This window comes from Alligator sinensis, unplaced genomic scaffold, assembly GCF_000455745.1.
Source record: "Alligator sinensis unplaced genomic scaffold, ASM45574v1 scaffold802_1, whole genome shotgun sequence".
NCBI lineage: Eukaryota > Metazoa > Chordata > Crocodylia > Alligatoridae > Alligator > Alligator sinensis.
Window position 1 is genome coordinate 2666684 of NW_005841918.1, and position 19780 is coordinate 2686463.

The 19780-nt window shown below is 44.2% G+C and overlaps 1 protein-coding gene across 2 annotated transcripts in view; it reads left to right on the top strand.

Annotated features, from left to right (window-relative positions):
• Positions 1-19780, top strand: part of AASDHPPT (aminoadipate-semialdehyde dehydrogenase-phosphopantetheinyl transferase) — a 76985-nt gene that overhangs the window by 31920 nt on the left and 25285 nt on the right. For both annotated transcript variants that reach the window (XM_025198251.1, XM_025198250.1), the window contains 2 exons: positions 11542-11663; positions 12242-12403. In XM_025198251.1, the coding sequence (XP_025054036.1) occupies positions 11542-11663; positions 12242-12403 (284 nt within the window). The remainder of the gene's footprint in view (positions 1-11541; positions 11664-12241; positions 12404-19780) is intronic.

The following is a 19780-nucleotide window of genomic DNA, read 5'->3' on the forward strand; positions in this document are numbered from 1 at the left end:
TTTATAGAAGATCAGATTAATATCAGTGTTGTCTTGATAAACTGGAAACAAGATGTGAAATACACAAGATGGTCCCATATTTACTTGATTAAAAGACAATGGCTTATTGACTTTTTATTTAACATGGTGGGGGGAGAACCCCTCATCTTGCAATCAAGGATGAGGTGGAAGGGGCAAGCAACTGCTGCGGTTCCAATTTTGGCCCTAACCCCACCCTCCAGCTGCCGCCTGCCCCACCTTGCTGCTTCTTTCCTAGAGCCTCAGGCTTCCACCACACCCAGTCTCCCCCTCCATCCCTCCTGTGCTACTATTCCTTCCCCCTTCTTCCCACCCCCCTGCCGTTCTCGCCCCTTACCTTTCCTTGCTGCAGCCTTGGAGCACAGAACACAGCACAGCCCTGTAGCAGCAGTGCTGGCTCCACACTGCTGCTACAGGACTGGGCTGGAACCGTACTCAGTACCCCCCAGGCTGCAGCGGGGACAGAACCTGCCAGAGCTGGAGCAAAGGTAAGAGTGGGGTGGAGGGGCAGGCTGTGGGGTACAGACTTCAGGGGGAGGAGGGAGCAGGGATTCAAGGCTTTGGGAGCCAGAACCAGCACTGAGAGGGGAAGTAGGGTGGGGGCCTGAGGCTGTGGGGGTTAGGCACAAAGCAGGGTACGTAGAGCGGGAGGAAGGCAGAAGGAGATAAATTGCATGCCTTTCATACTGCCTGACCCCTACCACTTGTCACCTACTGCTTCCTCCACTGCCTTCCCCAGTATTGTCCCCCCCACTACCTGCCTTACCATGTGCCCTCTCACTGCTTCCCCTGTTTGTCCGTCTTTCTATCACCTGCCCCATTGCTGCCCCCCTCACTGCCTGAAGTAGTAGGGAGGGAGGGATTTATGACAGTGCTCCAATAATTACATTCTACACATGGAAAATTATAATAAATGTATACATTTTCCATGTATAGTATCTTATTATTTGGAGGGTCGTCATAAATTCAGGGTCATCTTAGATTCAGGTAAATATAGTATGAGCAGTCAAATGGATAAATACAAAATGTTGAATGCCTGGCTTGGTCGTAGTACTGTAAAAAACATGCAAAGTACAAGGGATTAGAAGTTAAATGAGTCAACTATCTAGTTGCTAAGTGTCGCAGGGCACCTCAGTGCCTGCTTCTAGGGAGTAGAAACTGCCAGGGAGAGAGAGCCCTGGCAGAACATAACGAGCACATCTGCGGGTTGCCAGGGCAACTAATGTGAGTCAGCTGGCCAGAAGGGGGCAGGGCCTGGCCCTCAAAGCCTAGAGCCAAGGCCAGGCTGGCAGTGCCCTGCCAGCAGCCAGAGGGGCAGGAGCTCCTGCAGTTAAGATGGGAGGCAAAGCTTAACAGCAAGTATAGCTCGAGAGAGAGCTCCAGAGGCTGGAGCAATGATATTGAATTACAGCCAGGAGGCTTATGTTGTTATGGCCCAGTGCCTTATGTTTGAGTTATAGCCAGGAGGCTTGAGTTTATGTTCGGCTTAGATATTACACCGGTGGTTTGGGCGAGGCTATTAGGGGTTGGAGGAGGCCTCATAGGGACCCACAGAGGGTGGGGCCCTAGCGCCAGTGAGGGCGCAGGTTTCTCAGGGGGAACCCCAGTGGTATGGGAACCCCGGCGCCAGTGAAGGCGCAGCTTGCGGTGATGAGCGCAACCAGTGGGTTGCGGGCGGGGAACAGACCCCGGGTTGTGTGCAGGGTACGTAGACTCCAGCCCCAGAGAGGGGCCGCTTTGAGACGCCCAGTGCGGGCATGACGAGCCCCAGAGAAGGGGGCACATTATTAGGAAGCCCAGTAGGGGCACAGCAAGCCCCAGAGAGAGGGGGCCACATTATTAGGAAGCCCAGTAGGGGCACAGCAAGCCCCAGAGAGAGGGGGCCACATTATTAGGAAGCCCAGTAGGGGCACAGCAAGCCCCAGAGAGAGGGGGCCACATTATTAGGAAGCCCAGTAGGGGCACAGCAAGCCCCAGAGAGAGGGGGCCATATTATTAGGAAGCCCAGTGTGGGCGCGGTGAGCCTCTGAAACAGGGCTAGTGCTGCGGAAAACCCCGGAGCAGGGTGGAGTGCTGCGGTTGCCCTGGTGAGAGGGGGTAGTGGCGCGGGGAGCCCTGGGAGAAGGGGGTAGCAGCGCGGTGGGCCCGAGAGTCAGGGGGGCGTTGCCGAGAAGTCCCCAGAGTGGGCACAGAGAGCCCCAGACGGTGGGGGGCTGTATTTTAGAAGCCTGAGTTCGGGTGACACTACAGAGAAGGCCCCAGAGAGGGGCAACGTTACAGGGAGGCCCGAGTGGGCTCAGAGAGCCCAAGAAAGGGTAGCCCAGAAGAGGATGCCCCAGAGCGCGGGGTGAGAGAACATAGAGGAGGCCCGAGAGACGGGCCGTGTACATATAAAGAGACATACTAGCGTCTATCCCATCAGCGAGGCTTGGGGCATGGTATTAGGGGTTGGTAGGAGCCACGCGTAGCTCATAAGGCTAGGGTGCCTGGGGAGCACCCACCATACCGGGAGGCCCCCCAGGGGGTCCGGGAACACACGGGGACAGAGGTCCCAGCTATCTGTGCCCAGGGAGTCGTAAGGCAGCCTCCCAACTTTATCTAACCATCAAAGACGTGGCGGGCGAGAATTTGAGGGTGCCCTTGCGCTGATGGCACGGTGAGGGGGCTGTAAGGAGATCACGGCCCTCCTGCAGGACCCCGCGGTTACACTAAGAAATCTAATAACAAATTGAGGTGTATTACCAGGAAGGTCATACACGAGTCATGGGAAAAGTTTTTTTCCACTATTCACCTCACTTGAAGTCCTGCATCCAGTTTGAGGAATCGCATTTCAAGAAAAAATGTGGAAAAATCCAGAAGTGAGCAACAAAAATGATAAGTCTAGAGAATGTGGCATATAAGAAAAGCTTGGAAGACCTGAGTTTATTTAGTTTAAAGAAGAAAAGACTAGGGAAGCCTACAAATTGGATGTTTTGATAACAGTCATGAAATACAATACAGGTAGAAAGAATTGATAGAGTATTTTCTGTGTCTGCAGGGGATAAGTCAAGAAATAACCAGCATACATTGAATGAAGGGGATTTAGGTGACTTATTGAGAAGAATTGTCTATGAGGGTGGCTAAGCACTGGTCCAGCTTTGCTACAGAGGTAGTGAAATCTGTCATTGAAAAGCTTTTTGCTGAGGTGACCCCAGTACTTTTTACCCAAGAAACAGGACAAAGAGGAGCAGTGTTTTGCTGCAGCAGTTACAGAACTGTTGGACAGCCATTTATGTATGCTTTACATAGATGTTAGGGGGCAAATACACACGCATCTGCAACTGGGAGTTTCAACAGTCATCTTCTCGACCCTGTTTTCGGCAAGCATGGTATCAACGTTGATGCAGCCTAAACAAATAAATGGTCTTTGTGTCTCATTTATTTAGAGCTGTGGAAGGTGTTTTCCTCATGCACAAGAAATAATATGCAACCAGAAATCTTGTTTGAAATTTACTGTGTAGATATACTATTTCTAGGAATTTACCTGTGCATTATAGCACGCACATTTGCATAGTACTCACCTGCAAATAAGACGTTCAGCTTGTTTCTAGAAGGCAGAACGTAGAAAAGATTTTCCAGGGTCATGACCTAGAGCTGTTTTTTTTCATGGAGAGGTTGTTGAAAAATGGCTGGTGCTTCTTTCTGCCAGAAAGCACTCAAATTAGCAGCAGTTTGGGGCCAGTGTGCCAATTTGAGAGCAGCTGTGAAAGGGTTAACACTGGACTGTAGCTGATTTTTGCTTGCTGGCTGAGGGAGAAGCTGGCATCCATTTTGCAGCACAGTGTCTTCATGTTTTTTAATTCTCTGTACTACTAGTCTGGCAAAGAAAACCAACTTCCCTGCTTAAAACATGCACCCCAATTTTGGAGGGGCTGATTTTTTGGGGGGGCAGGTGTGTGTAGCATGTAGCTATTGTAAATAAACTATTCTGTTGTCAGGAGAGAGAATTCCTTTTTTTGCTGTTGTACGAAGGGAAGCAAACCAACTCAGCTAATACATACAGACGCCTCATATATAGTGTCTTTGAAACTCCGTGGTAGAAGTAGAGTTACATTAACAACTTGTGGAAAGTCTGAAAAGTTTTAACTTCTTTCTTATTTTATTAAAAATAGTGCATGGGGAAAACAGTCTTTTGCTGTAAAGTTCTGTATGCTTCACAAAAGTTGAATTGGCTGAGAATAAAAGCTAAATCAATACCCTTGTGTGGCAGGGCATGCTGGATCTCTGTCCCTTTCCTGGTCTTTCTGATTTCTCAGTTCTTAAGTTGCGTTCTTTTATCTGTTTCAGAGACACATACTGCAATTCTGCTTCTGGACTTAAAATATTCCATGTGTCATCCATTTTACCCATCAAGTTTTTTCCCTCTGTGGGTTTGCAACCAGTGATTTTTACACTGTCAAAACAGTCTCCTGAAAATAAAAGTAGTGTTAGTTCTAGCACAGGAACAAATCATTCAATCATTAAATTAAACATTAAATCAGTCTAGTTTGTCCTTCTTACTGAAACACTTGCCATCCTCTAATGGTACCCTAAGGAAGGTGTAATTTCTTCAGACAGCCTTAGTAGGTCTCTGGGCCCCAGGCCGCCTTGAAAGTTTCAGTGGTTTAAAAAACAGATGCAACTTACACTAGTTTATGAACTTTAGCCAGTAAGTGTTGTGCCTCCACTATTGTTTTGCAACTCTAGCTATTCCAGAAAAGCCTTTGTAGCATAGACTTGCCAACAGTCTCCCACTCCCCAAAAACTCCTTACTCTTTTTTGAGATAAAGTGTCTCCTGTAGTTCTTGGATCACCTCATGCTTTTGAGGTTTCTTGTAAAAAAAACATTCCAGCAGGATTAGTGCTAGATAAAGCCAGAATCCTTGAACCAAGTTGTCCTTCAGTTCTCAAGTGTTTTTCCTAGACCAGGAGTGGCCAACTTGCAGCACACATGACACAGGCAACCTCTGTATGTGGCAAAAGGCAGACCAGGGAGGAGACAGGCAGTACAAAGGCAATAGGGCAGGAAGCAGAAAGCGGAGCTGAAGATCAGACGGGGAGTACAGGAATGGGGGAAGAAAAAGCAGAACAGCAGGCTGGGCAGGGGAGGAGGATTGGCGTGGCACTTCAGGAGGGTGCAGGACTAATTTGTGGCATACCTGCAAAAAAAGGTGGCTTCCAGTGTCCCTGACCATTCTTCTCCATCCTGTCTCCTTTTCCAGATGGACTTCTATAGAAGTCTAAATTTAGTATAAATTAATATAGAACAGTTCAAATTAATTATGTCTTGTCTGAAAATATTAAGGTGGCCTGTCAAAGGGTGGGGGGAGGGCATCGTAATGTTTTGGTTAACTGTATTGAATTTAGATGGTGAAAAAATTACTTTCTGACTTGTTTTGATTACCCTGTTATTTTCAGGATTAAGAGTGCAATTCACACAATTTAGATTTTACATTCAGAAAACATAGCATCACAAAGACATAAAATGTTAGGAGCCTATGATAAAGTGGTTGTAATGTTTTTTTTTTTTTTTTTTTTTTAATAAGAATGAAAACATATTCATTCAGTGAAGGGCACCATTATCTTATCTGTACTAGTACCTCTAATGCTGATCTAATATAGAAAGCAAGTGTTAACCTATATCCTATGAATTGTACAACGTTAAATCTCAAAGACATCTTTTAAAAATTGCACTGCGAGTATATTTTGGGAAAAATTATGAATTTTATAAATTAAGTGTACAAGGTTAAAATTCTCATTTTACCATGTTATTAAGTGTTCATATTCATTAACCTTGCTCTGATTTTAAAATCAAAATATTAACCCTCTTTAAAGAAGCCTACTTATTTAAATGAAGGCATCCTATTAAAAAAAGTAATGGTTTCAAGGGATTCATCTTGGAACTGAATTTATTCTCCCTTTTCTAACACACATGTCATACAGTAGCACAGATGCATTTCATTTTTTTTTAACAGGTCCTTACTTGTCTTTGCTGGTTCCAAGAACAAATTGCCTTGGTATAATTAAAACACATGCATTTTTGCTATATGGAATCTGCTAAAGTTACTAAGTTGCTTTCTGTCCCACATAGTTTAAGCGTAACCTTCATTGACTTACAATATGTGCTATATTTACTCAAACCTAGGATGAGGGATTTTCCCCCAGTCAGCATTGATGGGGGAAGCCCCTCATCTTAGATTAATGTACAAGGTGGAGCCAGGGAGGAAGGGCAGGTGACTACTACAGCTCCGATTCTGGCTCTGAGCCTAGGTTGGGGCCAGAGTCAGACAGCAGTCTCCTGCCCCTTTCCTCCTTCACTTGCCCTCTACAGTTTCTGCTCCTACCCTGCTCCCTTCCCCGCTTTACTGTCAGGGACAGCTCAGCTCCAGTTGGGACTGGGTTTGCTTCCAGGCATATAGCACAGGGGAAACTCTGTCCCCTGCCCAAGTAGTCACCAGCAGTGCCACTGCTACTGCATGGCCTAGCAAGGGGTTTGCTTTCACACGCTGTGCTCTGTGGCCCATCAAGGAACAGAGCCCCAGCAACGTCTCAGGGTAAGGGGGCAGGGAGCAGTAGAGACTCTGGGGAGCAGAGGGGAGGGGCAGAGACGGAGGAGTGAGTGCAGTGAGGGGCAGTGGGGGGAAGGGGCAGACATTGTGGGGGGTGAGTAGAGGGCATGGGGCAGAGGTGGGGTGGAGGCATGTGGTGGGGCAGGAAGGCTTCAGAGGGAAGGAAGTTGGGGGGCAGAGGGCAAAGGGGCCTGCCTGCCCCCTCCCCCTCCACCCCAGTCACCTGACCCCCCCCCCAGCCACTGCTTTCCCTGCTGTAACAGTGTGTGTGGGGTGGGGGGCGGAACTAATTTAAGATAGCCTTCCAATAATTAGATTCTATACCTGGAATATTATAGCAAATTTATACATTTTTACATATAAAATCTAATTATTGGGGTGTCATCTGAATTCAGGGCTGTCTTAAATTTGAGTAAATACAATGTTAAACTGCCATCTTACAATGTTAAATGGGAGAAGATAAAATTGTAAAGACAGGCTTACAAATTCAGTAAATGTGTAAGTATAATAATTCAAAACGTTAGCAGAGAATTTGTAGGTACCTGCATATTTGGTCAGTAATCCAAACTTTTTTGAATGTGGGAAATAGCTTTATATGAATATTAACATGACCATACTAATCATGGTTTTGTTTTGAAAATTATTCTCATGTTGTTAAGTTTCCTTAAATTATAGCTTTGGTTTTATATTGGGAGGAGATAAAGACAGCAATTCCACCCCCCCCCCCCCAAAAAAAAAAAAAAAGTTGGGAATGATCCTGCTTTGAAGGGATTGGACTAGATGACCTCCTGAGGTCCCTGCTGTGACGGGCCGGTAAGGGGTGCTCCTGCATTGACCCACCCACCTCACTGCACCCGACCACCTTCCAGGCACCAAGTGCCTCCTTGGGGGCGCCTTATGTTCAGCCAACCCACCCCCTTCCTAGAGCATACCCACAAGCCTGGGGGTAATGCCACCACCACCACCCAGGGTCTGGATTGATCTTGGACCTGTCCCCCCTGGGAAACACAGGCCTAGTAGTCCTTGAGGGTACATGACCTACTGCAAGAACTTGGGGTGCTTCCCTCAGTCTGAAGCAGAAATAGTGGTCTCCCTTATTTAGCTGAACAAGGGGACCCCAAGGCATAATTTAGACCCTCTCCCAATAAGTCTCCCATGCTAGGTACAGAGGAGAACTTTATTGGTAACAAGGAGTAGGTTTGGAATAGGGTACAGGGTAGAGCAATACCAGAGAAATAACTTAGAGCAAACTGTGGCATGGTAGCTTTTGATCATGCATCTGAATTACTACAAGCTATATATCTAGTTAGATCTCAGGTAGCTTACTCACAAGTATCATCCAGAGGCAGGTGGAGATTCCCTGCGGAGACAAGCAGGTCATTCACCATGAGTTTCATAGGAGAGCGTGAGTTTCAGGTGGTCCAGCTTCTCTGAGAGTTCTCATCATGGCTGCTGCCTTGCCTTCTGGGCAGTTCTTAACTTATATAGACCTTATGACCTCATTTACCTGATCCAATGAAGGCCAGCAATTGTTGGCTGCCAGCCAACCAATTTGAAATGCATCACTGGTTGCTGGGTAGACTAGCAGGGTCTCTAGCCCCCTCCCAGTCATGGTGACATCGCTTAGAACAATAGGGAGTTTAAGCCCCGACTCAGGTGTGTGAGGCCACTCACATAGGCAGAGGGAGCAGGTTTCCCCCTCGTTCAGGAATGTATCCAGTTGAGGTTACAATTCAGGGTTACCTGAAGCCCAGGGGTCCAGAGGTGTCTGCCCTCTGCAGTGACTATGGTAGCCAAATTGTCAGATTAGGCATTCACCTGAGAGCAGACTTTGGGGAGGAACAGATGGCATTCTGCCATACCTCCAACCCTCATATTCTATGATTCTGTGATATTTTTTAAGAGGAATAATTGCTGTGTTTCATCTTGTTCTGATCTCAGTCCTTGTATGGGACTGAAAAATTTGACAGGAACAAACATGTAGCCAGGAGCAGGATCTAAAGTATGGAGCACTCTGGGCAGAAATCATCAGAGGGCTTAGGTTAAATATAAGGGGCGAAACAAAGCAAGACAGGGGCATGAGGAGAAGGAGATCATGAAGAAAGTAGTAGTACCTGAGGTTTGTAGAGAAAAGAGTTGATTGGCTTTGCAGTAGAAAGGGAAGTAAGAAAACTGGAAGATATGAATTAAAGAGTATTTCAGGGGAGTGTAACAGGGCACATAAAGAAAAAACTGGGATCAGGAGTGTGAGCGTAGGAAGAACTTGAAGTCTGGATGGGAGAAGTATTGGTAGTGAGATGGGGAATGTCAGACATGAGTGGTTAAAAGTCCTAGGTGGTAATGAAGGAGGCACTGGAATACTACAAGCAAAGCTGACCGTGATGTCTCTGGAACACATACTAGTGTAGTCATCAAATTGTGAAAGGGATTGTATGAGTTGAGTAGAGGGAAGGGCGGCTAATCAGAGTCTTTTCTTAAAAGAGTTTATCAACTATTTAAAATGAAAAAAATGTTTTTATCAAGGTAGCTCTCATCTACTTCAAACATCCACTAACATGTGCACCTAGCACTAGCACTCCAAATGTAACACTATCTTCCTTATGAGTGCAGAAGGATTTATGTCACTGGCTTGTTCTGGATCAGTGCATTAGTTGGTCATTGCTATCTTTCATCAAGTTTCCCAACTTGAAAGATATTTTGCTTTGTTATAATCTATTCTTCAACTTAGTGGGTAACTTTCCATCTTACAAAATATTACTGTTATGTGAAGCATTTTGCATTTGATACTCTGATTCTTTACTGAAAGAGAGAGGAAAACTTTCTAAGAAATCTGACTGTGGTAGAGTATAGGGGGTCTACTTTAGGCATATCAATTAATAACACTTATAGAGTTTAGATATCTTTGTAAGAAAAGTGCACTTCACAGTGGAGTTCAGTATAATTATCTCCATTTTGCCGATGGGAAATTGGGTAGATAGAAGGGAAATTATTTGTCCAGTGTCATCTAGAGGTTGGTGACAGACGGAAATAAAACCCAGATTTTCTAAGACCTACTGTTAAGATGTCTGCTTGTTAGGCCATGATGAGTGAAGAGATGCTGAAAAACACCCTAACATTTCCAATTGTCACTACAAGTTTTAAAGCAAAAGCTTTATACAAGAATATACAACTCAATCTGTCAAAATACTTTCAAAATGTAGGGCTTTTTCTGTATCTAGAATTGGATTATCCCTGCTCAAGAAAACAGGTTGTTTCTGCAAGAGGAATTTACTGAGTTATAAGATTTAACAGATAGATTGCATAGTTATGCAGATTAATGATCTATGCTTTGGGTGTGTAGTGAAGCATACAAAGCTGTCCACAGCTTCCAGAATCACACTTGCAGTATCATAGAAGTGCCATTAATCAATATAGTATCTCTAGTATCTTCTGCTATTATTATAGTTGAGTTAGATGAAATCTGACTTTTTGAAATCTAGCATCCTATTTTTTCTGACCTCATCCTTTTCCTAGCTCTAGATCTGGAATTCTATCATACCATAATTGTGTTCTCCCAAGTTGCCCATCACCTTCACCTCCTCCATCAGTTCTTCCCTGTTGGTCAGGATAAGATCCAAGATGGATGACCCTTTAGTTGTATTGTCCACCTTCTGGAACAAAGGTGTCCTTAACACAAGTTAGGAACCAGCTCAACATTTATGTTTGTCTGCATTGTTCTTCCAGCAGATGTCAGGAAAATTTAAGTCTTCCAGCAGTACCATTCTGTAGCTTTTGGATAGATTTGTCACCTGTTTGAAGAGTGCATCATCCACCCCCTCTTCCTAATTTGATAACATATAATAAATCCCAATCATTATATCATTGCTGCATTTTTCACTTTTCATCATTACCAGGATGCATTCTCCTTGCTGTCCTCTTCCTCTTGAACCGGGGGACAAGCATGTCTGTGTTTGACATACAGGCAAGACTGTTACCCTTTCTACCAACTATGTCCTTCCAAAACAGAGATGTTGACATTCCTTGATGTTGACATTCCAGTCATAAAACCTATCCCACCAGGTTTTGGTGATGCCAGTCAGATCAAAATTCTTTTTGTAGGATGCAGCTTCCGGCTTATCATGCTTATTCCCCATGCTTGATGTACTTGCTTCCCTTTTGCACCACTTGTTGTAGTCCTGTATCTCTCTGGCCCTATCCCAAAGTTAAGTTGTTTCTTCAAGACCTTTTCCCTCTGGACTATGTGCTCTGTTGCTAGAAGGTTGTGACCACTGTTGACACTGGATTTTGGGAACCCAGCCCTTATACTTTTGTTCTGGGTGAGCACAAACCTCAGACCGAGCACAACACCTGCCAGTTGATAATAAGCAAGTTTATTGATACAGAATGAAAACAAAAAGCAACAATACAAACAATTCTACATCTACCAATCCTAGGGCTGTCATCACAGTCGAAGTACATCTGGTCAGGATGCAGCGTCCACTCTGAGGCTCTTTCTCTTAGGTGTCAGCAGTCTGGAGGTAGGATGCTGAAGCTCACAGCCCCCCCCACTGGTCAGTGATTAGATATAGTCATTCTGAAGGATACTGAAAAAGCTGCAGGGTGTTATAGCATCCCTCAATATTCATCTTCTTATGATGGTACTTTAGCTGTGAGAGGACTTGTTTTATTCATTTGCTTTACATGTAGTACGTTATTTGTCATAGTAGACTTTTATTATCATCTCTACATTTTTAACATGTTGCATGTACATTTGATTGTATGAACAACAGCTGCATTTACCATCTTATTTAGTTTTGAGATTTTAGAACAGGTTGAATTCAGAAATTCAGACTGAGATTGATCCATTGTTTCTTGGAGTGGTAACTTGAGGCAACTCATTTGCTTATAATTATTGCTCTACTAAATATCTTTTTTAAATATCTTTTCTAATTTACAGGTAGTGGTTCAGTTCCAGATTTCTTTCGCATTATGAAGCGCCAGTTTACAGATGCTGAGTGGGGTGTAATTGAGTCCATGAACAATGAATGGATGCAGCTGGATATGTTTTATAGGCACTGGGTATTATATATATTTTGGTATTTCTTTTAAGAACACAAGGAATAACTATTAAATGTTTCTTTGATACCATGTTTTCTTAATGTCATGATGTAAAAATTATGATTTGAATATCTGAGTGGCTATGTTTGGATCCCTTCTTGCTGCCTTAGGGTGCCTTTAGTCATGCCAAAGGGTCACTATTCCACTTGGAATTCTAAGGAAGAATTATATCAGGTGCTTTGACACTAAGATGGGACAAAAAGATTCCTCGTTCATCCAGGAAAGTCCACAATCTGGCTCTTTATTTCTTAATTGTATGATGTTGGTTTATAATGAAGTATGCATTACAGCATCAGGTTATCCACTGTCCTTGGTAATTGAGGGGCGTGGGGTTGGGGGAAAGGGAGGAATGTGTGATGAGATGGATTCTGCTGTTAGTAATTAGACTAATGTAAATGTAGACTAACCCTTATTTTTAACATCATAATATTCATATGAGCCAGTGTCTGATCAAAACATACATTTATATTTAGTGCATCACATTTTCAGACATTAAAAGCAACACATATGAATTAAACTAATGTCATTCTATATTTCAGGCACTGAAAGAAAGCTTTATAAAGGCTATAGGCATTGGTCTAGGCTTTAATCTGCAAAGGATTGAGTTTAATGCATCCCCATTGAAGCTGGAAGTAGGAAAGGTGTACAAGGAGACAAAAATGTTATTGGATGGGGATGAAGAAGAGGAGTGGACTTTTGAGGTAAGGACTCTTTCAAAAAAATTGTAGTAGAGCTATAATCAATTTCCAACTAAATATTCCGGTCGCATTATAGATTTTAATTTTAACAGCAGCTTTTTGTAAAAATCCAAAACCGCAGTGCACTGCACTCTTCTTCCAGCATGTCAGTAGTTTCAGCATAATCCAAGCTTTACGTACATTGGCAAAGATGTTGGACAAGATTGTGATGTGTTTTATAGTAGAGTACCTTCTAGAGTGTGCCTACAAATACATAACTTAAAAATCCTGCAGTAATTTGATTTTCATTATTGCGCACCAGTATGTCTGTTATTCTTTAATTACTACCAGTAGCTTAATTTCATTTTTGTCTGGAGAATCTTTCTTCTTCCCTTTCCAGCTTCCTTTCCCCTCCCCGCAACTGCCTCCTACTAGCAAACTGTTTCAGATAAACAGATTGCTACATTTGGGGGAAAGATTTTTTTTTCGAATTTCTTTTAGTTACCAATTCAGTTGGCTATCAATCCAATTAACTGCCAGCATTCATTATAATTAAATTGAATGAATATTAAGTTTATTTCAGTTATTAGTCCAAAGCCTGACATTAAGCACTGTTTTCCTGTTTAATCTCCCTTATTCTTTTTGTCTATCTCTCCATTTCGCCACTAAGCTTCTCTCTCTGTGTTTTGTGGCCCGGTTCTTTATATACTGTGTCAGGTCTGTAATCTCACATTCAATTAATCTCACTTCATATCACACATCATTTAAAGGAATCAGAACTCATGGCAGAAGTTAGACAACTAGATATTTTCAAAAAAATATATATTTATTTGCACACACCCTTCCTGAGGCATAAGAGAATGGAAAGATTGTAAAATTTCTCCTAGGTGGAAACGAAAATTCATATTTCATAGGAGAGCTGAAGGAGTTCATTTTGTGCAAATTAGGCTCAGATAAAAGAACAGTCTATGTATCTCAGTGTTGTCTGGTGTCAAGCAGGATGCTGAATTATGTTTCCTTCTGATTATGATATTTTACAGGAGGATGATATGATGGATGCTCTCCTGAGTATCCCTGAAACATGGAAGATATCAAATTTTAGCTATTTTTTAAATGAAAACTTTATAAACTATCACCACTGAGAAAATTCCAAAATATGTAGAACACAATGTCTTTTATTCAGCCGTGTGAATTATTGTGGCATATCAAACTTCCCTCTGTTGCCCATAGCTAGTGATCTCCAGAATTTATGCCAGAAGTTCACAGTGTGGCAGCTTCTTTAATCTTAGAATTACCTCCATGCTCTCCCCCACTGCTCACCACCCATGCCTGATGGCCAGGAGGTGAAAACCACAGCTGCAGTTTCAGGCATGGGTGCCGAGCAATGGGGCCCCTCTGCTAATCAGCAGCAGGGGGTGTGCAAGGGAAACTCCAAGATTAAAGAAGCCACTGCACCATGCCACACAACCCACTTCTAGCACGAATTTTGGAGATCCCTATACATAGCATATTGAGTCAAATTCAAAATGTTGATTTATGTCTTCAAAGTTCTGAATGAGGTAAAAAGCTTTTTAGATATGTCTGAAGGTTTATGATGAGGGCTTTGGTGGCCAAGTCCTTTTCCTACACATGCTAGACCTCTTCACCACAGGAAGACTGAGTTGAACTGAGCGGACGTATCTCATCATTTCACAACTTCAGTGCAAAGTGAATTTTAGCTTTGTCCTCAGTTATAAAGCTCATTCTAGCTTATGTTTAAAGAATTCTTACATAAATTGAAGGAAGTAGACCTGACAAAGAGCTGCATGTTACTGATAGTAGTTGTGTTGTTCAGTGCGTGAGTTGGCTAACCAATGAAATTCCATATCAGAATTGCTTTTCAGGATTTCAAAATTTGCTTTAATTTCCAGTTGAAACAAAGCCAAAACCATTTCAACATTTTTATAAAACAGAATTTCATCTCAACATCCATTTTTAAATTGAAAACCTGACCTTTTTTCAATTGGGTTGGTCTCTATCTCTCTCTCAGAAACCTTTGAATCTTAGAAAACTTCATCAAAATGTATACATCCCCAGAAAATGTTTCGGCTTCAGTAGAAATGCTTTCAGTAAATATTTTTCAAGCAAATCAGTTCAGTGTCCTTCATTAAATTACCATGATGCTACTCCAACATGATTATAATACCAAGAGTGATCATGCTAGAATAAAATGTGCTTAATTTTATTGTGAATCAGCACTTTTTGCTTCATACAAATCCTATTGTAGCATTTTATTTTTGTTTAGGGACCAAAAGCTGATTATGGCAAAATGAAATATTCCCTTAACATTTAAAGAACATTTTTATTTTATGAATAGTTCAACAGTTTTAAAATAGCATAGGCATGGAAGGGGCCTCCTAGGCCATTGAGTCTATTCCCCTGCATTTGCAAGCAACTGTTCACCCAAAGATTCCTAAAAATCATTCACTGTACACGCTCATACACAACAGCTGCAAGGTACAAAGCCAGAAACACTGAGAGTGTCCTGTAACTAGCCACAGGTGAAAGAAGGGGAGGCAAAAACACTAACAATATCCTGTATTATATATATTGTATACATAATATACTGTAGTGGGGAAAGAAGGAATTGTTTGATGTTTGCTCAAAACATTCACAAAGAGGACAATGCCCAGTACTTCAGAGGAAGCTGAAAACCCCATGGTCTCTGCCAGTCTGACCTGGGGGAAAACAACCTGCCTGATCCCCACTATGGCTATTATTTTGTCCCTCAACAGAAAAGCCAGACCCTTTAGCTGAATGAGGCATTTTAGTACCGGGAGAGCCCCTGGATACCTCTGTCAACACCTCTGGCCTTAGGTGTAGCAAATATCCAATGCTTCCAAGAAAGATTTTAAAAAGCACAGTCATTGGGGGGGCGAGTGTTCCTTGAAACCTTAGATACCCAAATTTCTATTTCTCACATCAAATAAGAAACCACTATACCTCAACATGGACATAGTAAATGCTTGAATCCATATATTAATCATCTATATGCTGTTTATTGAGCTAAGAACATCAACCCATAAACTTTTTGAGTGTGATCTTTAAAACAGTTCTGGTTCTTTACCCCAGCTACTTTGATTAAAAAATTACTCAAAAACTTCACTGATAGTTATGTAAATATAGATAGATAGATAGTGAATCTTTGCTCATAATCAGTTTGTAGCCATTTCATCTTGTGCTTTTCTCTCTCTCCTAATGTTCACCCCTATGAAAGTATTTATAAAAGCTGTTCCTGTCCACACTTAATAAATATTTGACAAGTTAGGCCAAATTCTTCTACAAAGGAAGCCACTTTCAGAACTAATCATATTACTTACAAAACATTTTATCAATATAAGAAACACAAGCAAAAATGTTAGTCTCATAATAAATTATTGCATGGGGCTTGATATATGCCCGATTAATAATTTTCTTGCCTATATCCTCATTGTAAAAGTATTAAAATAAATTTTATCAAACCTGTTGGTGGAAAAGAGAACCATCTGTACTAGCATTGCTAAAATACTTTTTGCTAGTGTGGCGGAGCAGAGGGTGCTCCTGCCACTTTAAGGGCCTGGAGCCGGCAGCCTCCAAGTGCCTGATTGCGGCAGCCATTTTGAGGCCTATATAAACCAGGCAGTTGGGCTGCAGGAGGTCAGGCATCAACATCGCCTGGCCTTAGGGCTGCTGTGAACGATCTGGAGGTAAGGGGGAGCTGCAAGGGGTTGGCAGGAGGCTCCTGGTCCTGGGCATGACCTGAAACTGCACCCTGCCAGGAGTGGGTGGTCTGGTGGGGCTCTCAGTGGCGCGGGAGCCCCCAGGAAATGCCAGGCCAGTGATCACCCCGGTGAAAGGCGGGTCGGGGCGCCTTAACCCCTAGCTCCCACCACCACTGGGTGGGTGAACCCCGAGTGTGAGGAGAGGGCCTAGAGGGCCAGTGTTATGAGGGGCCCAGAGGGGGCAGATCCCGAGAGTGACAGAGATGTGGGCAGGGTGCTGCGGTTGCTCCTAGGAGGAAGGGAGTTGTGGCATGGTGAGGCCCGAGGAGACAGTGAGTGGCTAGAGAGACCCAGCCCAAAGGGGATAGTACCCTCGACTGGCACATGTTGGGGCCAGGACCAGTGAGGGTCAAAAGGGCCGGGGGCCTGGGGTCCCGACTGGCCTTGAGGTGGGCCAGGGCAAGAGGCCGAAGGTTCCGGGGGAACCACACCCGAGAGGGGAAGATAGCTTTGGGGGGGTGAGGTAGCCCAGTTGACGGTGGAGTGGCCGCCTGTGTAGCGAAGGTCATAGTGGGGTCTTGCGTGGAAGATTCTGGGGCCCAGTGTGGGGCCGGTGAGGAAGAACACCATGATGCCATCTGCGAGGCTTGGGCTGCGGTATTAGGGGAGGTCGGAGCCGCAGAGCGCCCCTTGGCATCGGGGCAGTACGAAGGGCAGCCTCCCGCTTAGTGAACAACCTAATTGAACTGATTATCATCAAAGGCGTGTGGCGGGCGAGATAAGTGGGCGGTTGCCCAGAGACAGAGGGCGGGCCGTTGAGATCGGCCTGAGGAGGCCCTCCGTCACAGCTAGTATTCAGACTTCAAATTGAAACTTGTTATTCCTGTTATACTTTATACTATATGAACTTCCAATAAAGTTCTTGCACCATGTTCTACAGGAAGTCAAACTTTGGGTTCACATACTATCTCAACCAGTGCGCCATGAGATCCTTTTAAGGGTGCTGAGGTATCGCTCAATATAACTGTTAGGTGTAGGATCAGATAATGTCAACTGATTAGTCAGTTAACCATCTATTATTTACCACATGAAAAGAGATGTCACCTTCATTGCCCTTGTACCACCACAAAAAATATTCTGAACTTAGGCCAAAGTACAACTGGATTTGGAGCTGGCAGTGGACATGAAGGGTGACAAAAAGGCTTTCTACAAGTATTTCAGCAACAAGAGGAAGATCAGGGAAATTGTGGGTCCTTTACTGGATGGAGGAGGCAACAAAGTAACAGATGATGCAGAAAATGCTAAAGTACTTTTTTTTAACCTGAGTCTTCACAGGCAAGGTCAGCTCCAAGACTACTGCCCCTAGCAGAACAGGTTAGGGAAGAGGTGAGCAACCAACAGTTGTGAAAGACCAAGATGGGGACTATTTAGAAAATCTGAATGTGTATAAGTCCATGGAGCCAGATGCAGTGCACCTGAGGTTGCTGAGGGCGTTGGCTGATGTGATTGCAGACCCAATGGTCATTATCGTTGAAAACTCATGGCAATCAAGATTGGTCCTGGACAATTGGAAAAGGGGAAATACAGTGCCCGTCTTGGAGAAAGAGAAGGAAAATTCAGGGAACTACATAACAGGTAGCCTCGCCTCAATTCCTGAAAAAAAATATTGGAGCAGGTCCTCAAGGAATCCATTTCTAAACACTTGGAGGAGAAGGTATTCAGGGACAATCAGCGTGGCTTCACCAAGGGCAAATGCCTGACCAACCTGATTGACTTATATGGTTAGATGACTGACTCTATGGGTGTGGGAACAGCAGTGGACACGATATACCTTGATTTAGCAAGGCTTTTGAGACAGTCTCCCACAACATTCTTGGAAGCAAACTAAAAAAGTGCAAGTTGGATAAATGGACTGTAAGGTGGATAGAAAACTGGTTGGATTCAGAGGGTAAACTGTCAGACTCAGAGGGTAGCAATCAACGGCTTGATGTCTAGTTGGCAGCCAGTATCAAGTGAAGTGTCCCAGGGCTTAGTCCTGGGGCTGGTTTTGTTTAATATCTTCATCACCTGGAAGGTGGGATGGAGTGCCTCAGCAATTTTGCAGATGACACAAAGCTGGGCAAAATAGCAGATACTCTGGAGAGTATGGCTTGGATTCAGAGTGGCCTAGGGAAATTGGAGGATTGGACCAAAAGAAATCTAATGAAGTTCAATAAGGAGAAGAGTGAAGTCCTGCACTTAGGGTGGTACAGTCCCATGCACCAGTACAGGCTGGGGGCTGACTGGCTAGGCAGCAGCTCTGCAGAACTGACCTGAGGGTTATAGTGGACAAAAAGCTGAATATGAGCCAAAAGTGTGCCCTTGCTGCGAAGAAGGCTAAGGGCATACTAGGCTGAATTAGTAGGACTGGTGTTAGCACACTGAAGGAAGTTCTTATTTCTCTCTATTCAGAACTGGTAAGGCCACGTCTGGAGTACTGTGTCCAGTTTGGGCCCCACACTACAGAAAGGATGTGGACAAGTTAGAAAGAGTCCAATGGAAGGCAATGAAAATAGAGGACTGAGGTACATGACTTCCGAGGAGAGGCTGAGGGAACTGGGCTTCTTTAGTCTGGAGAACAAAAGACTGGGGGATTTAATAGCAGCCTTCAACTACGTAAAAGGGGAGTGCCACAGAGGAAGGAGCTACACCAGTCGTCTCCAACTTTTTTATGGTGAAGATCACGTTTTGTAAGTAAAGGGCACCCCCACCCCACCCCGGCCAAGCTGCCTGGGCTCTGACCCCACTCACCGGCCCAGGCAGTAGCGGGTGTGGCTCAGCCCTGCTGCTTTTGATTGTAGAGCCTCTGACAGACTGACATTGACTGTCAGAGGCTTCACAATCAACCAGTCAGTCAAGATCGAGATGGACTGGTGGGTGACCACTGAGCTTCTCTGTTCTCAGGGGTGGCAGATAACAGAACAAGGAGAAATGGTCTCAAGTTGTAGCAAGGGTTTAGATATTAGGAAATACTTTCTTACCAGGAGGGTAGCAAAACACTAGAACAGGCTTCCCAAAGAGTTTGTAGAATCTCTATCCTTGGAGGTTTTTAAGACCCGGCAAGAAAAAGCTTTGAGTGGGATGATCTAGTTTGGGATGGCCCTGCTTTGAGTAGGGGGTTTCATAGTTTCATAGTAGCTAGGGACAGGAGGGACCTGAACAGATCATCTAGCCTGACCCCCTGCCACAGGCAGGAATGAATGCTGGGTTCACAAGACCCCAGACAGGTGATCATCCAACCTCCTCTTCAATTTGCCCACGGTAGGGTTGAGAACCACTTCCCTGGGAAGTTGGTTCCAGATTTTGGCCACCCTAACTGTAAAATATTGCCTTCTGATCTCTAACCTAAACCTATTCTCCATCAGCTTATTACCATTGTTCCTTGTCACCCCAGGTGGTGCTGGGGAGAAAATGGCTCTACCTATTTGCTGTTGATCTCCCCTGATGAATTTGTAGGCAGCCATTAGGTCTCCCCTCAGCCTCCTCTTGCTGAGGCTGAACAGGTTCAGGTCCCTCAGTCTCTCCTCATAGGGCCTGTCCTGCTGCCCTCTCACCAAGCAGGTGGCCCTCCTCTGAACCCTCTCCAGGCTGGCCACATCCCTTTTGAAGTGCAGCGCCCAGT